The 12319-nt window shown below is 41.0% G+C and overlaps 1 protein-coding gene and 1 long non-coding RNA gene across 2 annotated transcripts in view; one reads left to right on the top strand and one right to left on the bottom strand.

Annotated features, from left to right (window-relative positions):
- ZFP82 (ZFP82 zinc finger protein) overlaps nt 1–6862 on the top strand; it is a 20618-nt gene extending 13756 nt beyond the window's left edge. The window contains exons 4-5 of the mRNA XM_032249422.1: nt 426–518; nt 4717–6862. Coding sequence (XP_032105313.1) covers nt 426–518; nt 4717–6086 — 1463 coding nt within the window. The 3' untranslated portion in view covers nt 6087–6862. The remainder of the gene's footprint in view (nt 1–425; nt 519–4716) is intronic.
- Nucleotides 545–7216, bottom strand: LOC116530910. Its single transcript, XR_004260175.1, has 3 exons — nt 7188–7216; nt 4941–4993; nt 545–649 (listed from the first exon to the last, which is right to left on the bottom strand). It is a non-coding gene; the product is annotated as an uncharacterized LOC116530910 (long non-coding RNA).
- Between the last annotated feature and the right edge of the window lie 5103 nt (nt 7217–12319).

Here is a 12319-nt window from a genome sequence, read left to right as displayed (position 1 = left end):
TTTTTTTTTTTTTTTTTTTTTTTGAGATGGAGTCTCGCTCTTGTTACCCAGGCTGGAGTGCAATGGCGCGATCTCAGGTCACCGCAACCTCCGTTTCCTGGGTTCAGGCAATTCTCCTGCCTCAGCCTCCTGAGTAGCTGGAATTACAGGCACGCACCACCATGCCCAGCTAATTTTTTGTATTTTTAGTAGAGACGGGGTTTCACCATGTTGACCAGGATGGTCTCGATCTCTTGACCTCGTGATCCACCCGCCTCGGCCTCCCAAAGTGCTGAGATTACAGGCTTGAGCCACCGCGCCCGGCTGTTTTTTTTTTCTTTCTCTCAATTACTGTTTTGCTATATACTTTAACCAAGACTGAATCAAAGTAATTTTGAATTTATTTTTTATTTCAATGTACCTTATATTTTTTTTCTTCTGAGCAGGATGCTTCATTTCTAAACCAGATGTGATTTCCTTATTGGAGCAAGGAAAAGAGCCTTGGAAAGTTGTGAGGAAAAGAAGAGGACAATGTCCAGGTAAGGGCCAGTCAGGCAAGAAGAAGCTGTCACCACAGGGAACCCCAGATTGTTGGGGAAGAGGCACATCCTTATGTTGTTGAGAAAGCCCTCTTTAAAGGTCTGTGGCCCAAGGAGGAAAGGTCTGCAACCTGGGGAACAAATTAAGGTCTTAGCTGGGGATACTAAAAGAACCAGTTATTTGTCCTATTCACCACTCATCTTTTTTATTATTGTTCTCTCCAGTTTTCCTCCTCTTTGATGGAGCTGTGAGGTGGGGTGGTGCTCTCTGGTTCACTATTGACAACCGTTGTATATTTTGATTCAGCTGTTTTTCTCTTTTGCATTTTATTTTATTTTTGAGACAAAGTTTCACTCTTGTCACCCAGGCTGAAGTGCAGTGGCGCAATCTTGGCTCACTGCAACCTCCACCTTCGAGTTCAAACAATTCTCCTGCCTCAGCCTCCCGAGTAGCTGGGATTACAGGTGTTCACTACCACAGCTGGCTAATTTTGTGTATTTTTAGTAGGGACAGGTTTCACCATGTTGGCCAGGCTGGTCTCGAACTGACCTCAGGTGATCCACCTGCCTTGGCCTGCCAAAGTGCTGGGATTACAGGCGTGAGCCACCATGCCCTGTTTCCACTTTTATTTTATTTATTTATTTATTTATTTGAGATGGAGTTTTGTTCTTGTTACCCAGGCTGGAGTGCAATGACGCATTCTCGGCTCACCACAACCTCCGCCTCCTGGGTTCAAGCGATTCTCCTGCCTCAGCCTCCCGAGTAGCTGGGACTACAGGCGTACGCCACCACGCCCAGCTAATTTTTGTATTTTTAGTAGAGACGGGGTCTCACCATGTTAACCAGATGGTCTCGATTTCTTGACCTCGTGATCCACCCGCCTCAGCCTCCCAAAGTGTTGTATTTATTTTTAAAGTAGAATAGGAACCAAGCTTGAGTAGAGATGAGGTTTCACTGTGGTAGCTAGGCTGGTCTCACTCTCCTGACCTTGTGATCCCCGCCACCTTGGCCTCCCAAAGTGCTGGGATTACAGGCATGAGTGTGCCCAGCCTTGAGTAAGACTTTTAATGATGTTTTTCACTTTTATTGCTGGGTTTTAGTTTTTAAAGTTTCTTCTAAGCACCATGGTTATGTTTTATAGATACTTATGTGGAGGTTTTCAAAATATAGACTTACTTTTTCTTTTTTTCTTTTTTTTTTTTTTTTTTTTTTTTTTGAGACGGAGTTTTGGTCTTGTTACCCAGGCTGGAGTGCAATGGCGCGATCTCGGCTCACCGCAACCTCCGCCTTCTGGGTTCAGGCAATTCTCCTGTCTCAGCCTCCTGAGTAGTTGAGATTACAGGCACGCGCCACCATGCCCAGCTAATTTTTTGTAGTTTTAGTAGAGACGGGGTTTCACCATGTTGACCAGGATGGTCTTGATCTCTTGACCTCGTGATCCACCCGCCTTGGCCTCCCAAAGTGCTGGGATTATAGGCGTGAGCCACCGCGCCCGGCCAGACTTACTTTTTCTTTAAGAAAAAGCGTCTTGCTCTGTCACCCAGACTGGAGTGCAGTGTCATACACACAGCCCACTGCACACTTGACCTCCTGGGTTTAAGCAGTCCTCCTACCTCAGTCTCCCACGTAGCTGGTACTATAACACACACCACCACATCCAGCTAATTTTTTAATTTGTTTTTTGTAGAAATGAGGTCTTGCCATGTTACTCTGGCTGGTCTCGAACTCTTGGGCTGAGGAAATCCTCCTGCCTTGGCCTCCTGAAGTACTGGGATTACAGGTGTGAGCCACTGCACTCAGCCTACCATTATTTTCTAAAAAACAAAAATACAGCCAGGGACCCTGGCTCATGTATGTAATCCCAGCACTTTGGGAGGCGGAGGTGGGAGGATCACTTGAGGTCAAGACTTTGAGACCAGCCTGTCCAACATGGTGAAACCCCATCTCTATTAAAAATATAGAAAAAATTAGCCAAGTATGGTGGCACATGCCTATAATCCCAGCTACTCTGGAGGCTGAGGCAGGAGAATTACTTGAATCCAGGAGGCAGAGGCTGCAGTGAGACGAGGTCATGCCACTGCACCCCAACCTGGGTGACAGAGCAAGACTCCATCTCAAAAAACAAACAAGCAAGCAAAAACCAAAAATACTGTTTCAGATCTTATTTTCAGATGTAAAAGTTATTTAATGTAGACTTTTGAATATTCAGGTAGATTTTACTTTTGCTTCTTTTACTTTTGTTAATTTCTAGGTTTTGTAGAAAATGTCTGTATGATTTCAACTTTTTTTTTTGCTAACTCCTAGTGTGTATCTAGATTTCAACTTTTTAATAGAGACTACATTGTAATAATTGAAACGCTCATCCTGTTTCTCTCTCATACACAACTCATTCAGCACTTAGATTTTCCTCTGTTTCTGCTGCTGGCTTTCCATCCTTGGCCTATATCTAACATTACTTCTGTTTGTAAGCCCTTCATATTCAGATGACTATAACATTTGAATGTGCACATTACTTTTGTCCACCTTACTGAGTTACCAGCTTATCCCATCTTTTTGTGCCAAGAATTTCATAAGAACTTCAATAAGATATAAACATGTTTTCCTGTCTGAAAAATCACTGATACAGCTTTCCTAAAAATACAGAAATCGCCTTGACTATTAGGAAATTGAAAGGAGAAAACTTGAGCCATGGGAGGAAAGAACAAAACCAGTTGAATATTTGTCAAATGAATGAGTAATAGAATAAGTTGAAGGGGAGATAGAGTAGGTAGAACTTCTCAATACCTTTGCTATGGTGTAGTGATAAAGAAAAGTTACCCATAGCTATGTGAAAGAGCAAATGGGTAGTACACTGCATATAAGGGCATAAGCAGTGATGGATGTATAGGAATATACAGCCACCTGTTCCATGCATGTATTTAGCTGGGCTACCCTGGACGAATAAAGAGAATATTTAATCATTTTTATAAGGCATGAGAGACAAGAGGTAGAGAGAGAAATTTAGGACAAGTATATAACTATGGGAATTAAATGAGTAAAACCTATTATATGCTTAGCATTTATTACTTAATGTAAAGTAGGGATTGTTTCTGTCCTTGAGGAGGTTTATAGGTAAGAATAAGCAGTATAACAAATGGAGAAGTTAATATATAATTTTTAAATTGAGAGGTATTATAAAGGTAAGAAATAGAGAATAGCAACATGGATTTTTAGGGACTATCAATAGGGTCAACCTTAAAGGAAATGACCTTTAATCTAAGACCTCAGGATGAAAAGGAGCCAGCCATGCAAAAAGCCCAATCAGGAGATCTGTGGGAGATAGTACAGACTGTGAAGAGTCCTAAGAGATGGAAGTAAGTTAAGACATGTGAGATCTGCAAGGAGGCCTCTCCAGGTAGCAGAAAAGGGACGCTGCTTTGAGATCATATGACATAGATAAGCAGAAGCCTTCTTTTTTTTTTTTTTTGAGACGGAGTTTCGCTCTTGTTACCCAGGCTGGAGTGCAATGGCGCGATCTCAGCTCACTGCAACCTCCGCCTCCTGGGTTCAGGCAATTCTCCTGCCTCAGCCTCCTTAGTAGCTGGGATTACAGGCACACGCCACCATGCCCAGCTAATTTTTTGTATTTTTTTAGTAGAGACGGGGTTTCACCATGTTGACCAGGATGGTCTCGATCTCTTGACCTCGTGATCCACCCGCCTCGGCCTCCCAAAGTGCTGGGATTACAGGCTTGAGCCACCGCGCCCAGCAGCAGAAGCCTTCTTAATCACAGTGAACTTGACTGGATTCTAAGAATGAAGAAAGATGAAAAAAATATTGAGTATAGATTCTCAGCCTCTCATCAGAATGATCGTGTAGAGAATATTGAATATCCTTCCAGGACTGCAGAGTCTGATCCAGGTGGTTTGAGTGTTGTCTAAGCCTCAGCGTTAGTAACAAGCTACATGGTGATTTTGGTCCACGCTGCCATATGAGAACCAATGACTTAAAATGTTTACTTAATCACCAATCTTGCTATTTTGTATGAACTCTCATTTTTCCTGATGTTCTCTTTTGCTTTTTTTGTTTTCAGATTGTATGCCAATATTTTAGAGTTTGGTTGAGGATTACCTAAGTTGTGTTTCATTTCTACATTAGAAATGTTGCTTCTTTTAGTAAAAGAAAACAGCATGTGTTTGCTTTCTTGTCTTATTTTAGATTTGCAGACCAAGTATGAGGCCAAGAAGTTGTCTTTAGAAAATGACATTTATGAAATAAATTTATCCCAGTGGAAGATAATGGAAAGAATTAAAAACCATGGCCTTAAGGGTCTCATTTTAAAAAATGATTGGGAATCCAAAGAAAAAATTGAAAGGCAAGAGAGACCTCTAGAAAGATACTTCAGTAATGTGAAAATGCCATCTGAAAAAGTATCCTGTTACCAAAAACGCACGTCTGCTACTCCACATCAGAGACTTCATTTTGTCGATAAACCCTATGAATGTAAGGAATGTGGGAAGGCGTTCAGAGTGCGCCAACAGCTTACTTTTCATCACAGAATTCATACTGGTGAAAAACCCTATGAATGTAAGGAATGTGGGATGGCCTTCAGACAGACTGCACACCTTACTCGACATAAGAGACTTCATTCTGGTGAAAAACTCTACCAATGTAAGGAATGTGAGGAAGCTTTCATATGTGGTGCCGATCTTAGAGTACATCAGAAAATGCATATTGGTGAGAAACCCTATGAATGTAAAGAATGTGGGAAGGCTTTTAGGGTACGAGGACAACTTACTCTGCATCAGAGGATTCATACTGGTGAGAAACCCTATGTCTGTACAGAGTGTGGGAAGGCCTTTAGACAGTATGCACACCTGACTCGGCATCAGAAGCTTAATAGTGCTGACAGGTTCTATGAATGCAAAGAATGTGGGAAAGCCTTTTTGTGTGGCTCTGGTCTTAGAGTACATCACAAACTTCATACTGGTGAGAAACCCTATGAATGTAAGGAATGCGGGAAGGCCTTTAGAGTGCGACAACAACTAACACTCCATCAGAGAATTCATACTGGGGAGAAACCCTATGAATGTAAGGAATGTGGAAAGACCTTTAGTCGTGGTTATCATCTTATTCTCCATCACAGAATTCATACTGGTGAAAAACCTTATGAATGTAAGGAATGCTGGAAGGCCTTTAGTCGTTACTCACAACTTATTTCACATCAGAGTATTCATATTGGTGTTAAGCCCTATGACTGTAAGGAATGCGGGAAGGCCTTTAGACTACTTTCACAACTCACACAGCACCAGAGTATTCATATTGGTGAGAAACCCTATAAATGTAAGGAATGTGGGAAGGCCTTTAGATTGCGCCAAAAGCTTACTCTACATCAGAGCATTCATACTGGCGAAAAACCCTTTGAGTGTAAGGAATGTAGGAAGGCCTTTAGACTTAATTCATCCCTTATTCAGCATCTGAGAATTCATTCTGGTGAGAAACCCTATGAATGTAAGGAATGTAAGAAGGCCTTTAGGCAACATTCACACCTTACCCATCATCTGAAAATTCATAATGTAAAAATATAAGAAAGTCTTTTCAACTTCTGTGTTACGGAACATTCTATGAATGTAGTAATTAATCTCTTTTGCTCCCTACATGCAACTGATTTGGCATAAGAGGTTTTATACCATTAGAAGAGTATGATAATGTAATGTATTCCATCATCACTCAAACCTGAAACTTCAGCACATTTGTTCTAAAAAGTAATCCTGTTATAAGAAATGTGAGAAAGACACCGTCATCTCTATCCCATCACTTTGTGTCGTCCTGGACAAGATGCTTAACTGCTCTGTGCTATAATTTTTTTAATTTATGAAATGGTCATATAAGAGTGCAGCAATTTGATACTCTTCTGATCAAGAGGTGAATTTATATCCCCTCTGTTGTATATAGGCAGACTGTGACTGCTTTGCCCGATAGAATATGGTAGATGTAGTGCTGTGCTGGTTTCTTGACTCAGACTTTACTAATAGAGTTACTTCATCTCATGAAATGAGAGAACTGTCATGTCCCAAAGTCTGGCCACCTTCCTGAAGAGACCACATGGAGAAGCCCTGACACTACGTAGTGAGGGAGAGGCATCCTGCTGAACCCTGTTTTCTTGACATCCACCAAGACACCAGAGATTGGAGTAAAATTTTGGATCCACCAGACCAGCTACCAGCTAAATGCCACTGAGTGACTTGGTGACCTCAACTGATGCCATGTAGAATGGAAGAACTGACTGTCCAGCTGAGCCCCTGCCCAAATTTCTGACCCACAGAAACATGAGATATGATAAAATGGTTTTTGTTTTAAGCCACTAAACTTTCTTTTATCATACTTAATACTTCTTTTTGGATAATTCATACTAAAGGCTTTGGGCATAATGAATTTAGAAATGCCTTCCACCAACATTTACTTCTCATTGAACTTGAGATATCTTATTCTTGTTAAAATATTGAAAGTAAGAAATTCCTTTTCAATTTGTTCATTAAAAAACAGATATCCTAGAACAGGTGAGGCAGCCTATGCCTGTAAATCCAGCATGTTGGGAGGCCAAGTAAGGAGGATTGCTTGAGGTCAGAAGTTCGAGACCAGCCTGGACAACATCATGAGACCCTCTACCAAGAAAGTTTAAAAATTACCTGGGCTTGGTGGTGCATGCCTGTAGTCCTAGCTACTCAGGAGGCTGAGGTGGGAGGATCACTTGAACCCAAGAGTTGAGGCTGCAGTGAGCTATGATTGCACCACTGCACTCCAGCTTGACTGACAGATCAAGACCCTGTCTCAAAAAAAAGAAAATCTACAGTCAGCATTCTCTGGCCCCAGTCAATATCAAAAATTGACAAAGGATAACATGAAACTATTTGGAAATTAAAAATCACTTGTATTATAAAACTGTATTAATTTTTTTTTAATTGTAGCTTTTTAAAAATGCTAAATTGTCCTGTATTTGGCCAGTGGCAATCCCCTCACATTGGTTCCTCTGTCCTTTTGTCATGACCGCTCCAACCTTTGAGCTTCTTTTTTTTTTTTTTCTGAACCAAATGCATTAATTAGTTATGCAGCATACAAGAGCATTATTAACAAATAAAGGAAAAGAATGGAACATTTAACTTGCCTATACTTTAGGAACTATATTTCAAGACAACCAAAAGTTGGTGAAGGAAAGTTGTTTATTATTAGAGAATTCCAACTGGTTAAAAGGTCAAAGGAATGATTGAATTAGAAAATTACACTTTTTAATTTTACAAAATAATGTATTTTGGTGGTGATAGTAGTGGATGCCAAGACCATTAGGTGAAAAATGGATAGGAAGCTTATACTGCATGAAGCAGAATGCCAGGACACTAATCCATATTAACAATCTCTAAATAAGAACAGCCAGATGCACCTGATGTGATGTAATGGATGCACACAGTGGATACCTGTGAAGTTTTCTTGGTCCCCTAAATTCATTGAGAAGTACAAGTTAGTCTATAAACCTAATTACCAGTTTACAAGAAACATGGGGAATAAAAGAACAAATTAATGACACAAACAAACAAATGCACAATTCGGGAAATTCTGCAGAAGTGATGGCCTAGTTTTTTTAACCAATACATTTCAAAAAAAAAAAAAAAAGATAAAAGTGGAATCCTACATATTAAAGGAGACGTAAGAGACTTATCCATCAAATACAGTGTATGGAACATTTTAGGATCTTTGTGTTAAAATGTGCTTGGGATTTGTTTTAATCAATCATGGTGAGACAGGCAGACATGGAAATGATTGTCATGAAGGAAGAAGTTTATACTCAGATCCTAGAAACAGGAGGTGTCGCATGCCATGCAGAGTCACATAAAGAAGCGCCCAGGTGTTGTATCAGGATGCAGAAGGGGTGAGGGCAGAGCATTGGGGGTTTTCCTGGGAAGGAATGGATAAGGCAGGGTTAGGCATGCGGGTAAGCTTAGGATTGGATTGTTTGAGTAATTTTGTTGGGCTGTGGACTCTAGGGGTGATTCCTAGTTGTCCCATTAGGGTAGGGGGAATATTGACTTGGCGAATGAGAGTTTGATAAAGGAGATAGTTGGGAATATTTGTCTTGTTCACCACTCTATTCACATACATACAATAACTATCACATAACAGGTGTGATGGGGAAAAATAAGAATTAACTTAAGCCAGAAATTTTTTAAAGGTAAGGTGAATAACAGGAAGTAGTTTTATGATAAATTAATGGAATAGTTAATAGACTAAAGATATTCCCTTTTAAAAGAACATTAATATGGATTGGCAGTTATTGAGGGAAAAACATGACTCATAGCTTTATGTATGGAAAAGGTGAAATAGCTACATAATAAGGAGGTTTTTAAAAAATATTTGTTACATATTACTATATACATATATTTACTGTATACATATATTTCAATATGTTTCAGTATTACTATATGCATATATTTCAATATGTTTCAATCTAGAGAAACCTAAATGATAAAAATTGACTCCAGATACAAAAAAACCCTGAACTAATCCATATATAAAGGGGGAAAAGTACAGTTATGATGTTTTTTAAAATCTACAATCCATAGTTTTACAGGCAGTAAAAAGCATTAAAGCTTTAGAATATAGAACTTGGCTGGGCACGGTGGCTCACGCCCATAATCCCAGCACTTTGGGAGGCAGAGGTGGGTGGATCACGAGGTTAGGAGTTCAAGACCAGCCTGGACAACATGGTGAAACCCCATCTTTGTTAAAAATACAAAAACTAGCTGGGCGTGGTGGCGTGTGCCTGTAATCCCAGCTACTCAGGAAGCTGAGGCAGGAGAATTATTTGAACCAGGACCAGGGAGGCAGAGGTTGCAGTGAGCCATGGTCATGCCACTACACTCCAGCCTGGGCTACAGAGCAAGACTCTGTCTAAAAACAAAAACAGATATGTAACCTGTAACAAAATTTTACTAGATCATTTTATAAGGCAAATATCCCAACATAAAATTAGAGGAGGATAAATACCCCCTAAAAAGCAAAATGTGGGTCAATTTTACTTAAGATACATGTAAACATTCACAAAAAAGTATCAGTAAATTGGACTCAATAGTCTTAAAACAATTTTAAAACATAAAATGATTTACTAGGAATACCCTGGGGCCTGGCCTGTTTTCATTTAAATATGTATCCAGATTTTAGGTTTTCTGACTTGAGCAATGCAACAATGTTATAAAAAATGACATGATTCCGTCACAGTATCTTTTTTCTTTTTCAGATGGTAACCACACTGGAGTGCAGAGGCGCTATCTCGGCTCACTGTAACCTCCAACTCCTGGGTTCAAGCGATTCTCCTGCCTCAACCTCCCAAGTAATTGGGATTACAGGTGCATGCCACAATGCCCAGGTAATTTTTTACATTTTTAGTAGAGACAGAGTTTCACCATGTTGGCCAGGATGGTCTCTATCTCCTGACCTCGTGATCTGGCCACCTCAGCCTCCCAAAGAGCTGGGATTACAGGCATGAGCCACTGTGCCTGGCCTCAAAGTATCTTTTAGATGGTTTCTATTATTGTCATTTATCTTAGCTTCACTGGCTTTACAAAAAGAATTAAGAATACATATAAGGCCGGGCGCGGTGGCTCAAGCCTGTAATCCCAGCACTTTGGGAGGCCGAGGCGGGTGGATCACGAGGTCAAGAGATCGAGACCATCCTGGTCAACATGGTGAAACCCCGTCTCTACTAAAAATACAAAAACATTAGCTGGGCATGGTGGCACGTGCCTGTAATCCCAGCTACTCAGGAGGCTGAGGCAGGAGAATTGCCTGAACCCAGGAGGCGGAGGTTGCGGTGAGCCGAGATCGCGCCATTGCACTCCAGCCTGGGTAACAAGAGCGAAACTCCGTCTCAAAAAAAAAAAAAAAAAAGAATACATATAAAAATAGGAATTCAACACAAAAATTATTACCTTTTGCTTAGTCTATTTTGTGAAGATACTCGCTTGGCTTGATGGATCATGCCTGTAATTCCAGCACTTTGGGAGGCTGAGGTGGGTGGGTTGCTTGAGGTTAGGAGTTTGAGACTAACCTGGCCAAGATGGTGAAACTCTTTCTCTACTAAAAATACTAAATTAGCCAGACGTGGTGGTACATGCCTGTAATCCCAGCTACTTGGGAGGCTGAGGCAGGAGAATCGCTTGAACCTGGGAGGTAGAGGTTGCAGTCAGCTGAGATTGCACCATTGCACTTCAGCCTGGACAACAGGAGCAAACCTCAATCTCAAACAAACAAACAAAAAAACACCACAGACTGGGTAATTTACAATGAACAGCAGAAAATGGCTCACAGTTCTGTAGGAGAGGAATTGCAAGACTAGGAGGCTGGCATCTCATAAGGACCTTCCTGCTACATCATCTTATGGCACAAAGGCAGAGAGGGCAAGAGGAAGCCCAACTCATCTTTTGATAAGGAACCCACTCCTGTGATAATGGCATTAATCCATTCATGAAAGCAGATCCCTCATAGCCCAATCACTTCTTAAAGTTTCCACCTCTTAATACTATTGAATTGGGTATCAAGTTTCTCCCTAAAACTTGGGGACAAATTCAAACTATAGCATGTCTTCTCTGGCCTCCCAAATTGATGTTCTTCTCACATGTAAAATACATTCACTCCCCTCTGACTGCCCCACAGTCTTAGCTCTTTCCAGCACAAACTCAAAAGTTCGTTCTCATCTAGATCAGGTATGGTGAAACAAGGCATGATTTATCCTGAGGCAAATTTTCCTCCAGCTGTTAGTCTATGAAATCAAGCAAGAATTTTACTCCCAAAACACAATGGTGGGACAGGCATAGCCTACACATTCGTATTCTGAAAGAAATTGGGAAGAAAAAAAACTGGTGCCACGTAAGTCCAAAACCCAACAGTGCAAACAACATGAACTCTTTTTTTTTTTTCAAAGAGTCTCGCTCTGTCACCTAGGCTGGAGTGCAATGGCGTGATCTTGGCCCACTGCAACCCCTGCCTCCCCAGTTTAAGCAATTCTCCTGCCTCAGGTTCCCGAGTAGCTGGGATTACAGTCATCCACCATCATGCCTGGCTAATTTTTGTATTTTTAGTAGAGAGGGGGTTTCACCATGTTGGTCAGGGTGGTCTTGAGCTCCTGACCTCACGTGATCCGCCTGCCTCAGCCTCCCAAAGTACTGGGATTACAGACGTGAGCCACCACACCTGGCCAAACGACATTAACTCTTAAGGTTCCAGAAGACTCCTCCTTAACTCTGTGACCTACTTGGACACACTGGGATGTTGGCTGGTTCTCAGACAGCCTTTCCCCCATGGGTTTGCTGGGCTCACTCCACACATCTGTTACAGGTTGGAGGTTCACACTGGTAGCTCTTCAGTTCTGGGGTTTTGAGGATGGCCTGACTTTATTAGGCATTGACGTAGTGGGGACTCTCTGCAGTGGTTCTGCTCATGGACAAGTCTAACTGGGCCCCCGGGCTACCCAAAAATAGATTTTATTGTGGTTCAGTTGTCTCTTTCAGTTCCTGTTTAATTTTTCTTTTTTTTTCTTTTAATAGAAATGCCTGCTAAATATTGTAAGATGTCTTTTTGGCTCATTGATACAATGTTTTCCTCCTTCAGTTTGTTAATGTGACAAGTTGTACTGTAGTCATTATTGCAGGTATGTTATTGGTGCAAGAATGAACAAATAGGCCAATGGAACAAAATAAAAAGCCCTGAAAAGATGTCTCTCTCTTTACACACACACACAAAAACACACACACATATATGTGGTTGTCTAATT

Source organism: Sapajus apella, unplaced genomic scaffold (assembly GCF_009761245.1).
Source record: "Sapajus apella isolate SASKATOON/1434 unplaced genomic scaffold, GSC_monkey_1.0 scaffold68, whole genome shotgun sequence".
NCBI lineage: Eukaryota > Metazoa > Chordata > Mammalia > Primates > Cebidae > Sapajus > Sapajus apella.
Note: the sequence above shows the minus strand (reverse complement) of the source record. Positions and strands in the feature narration are given on the sequence as shown.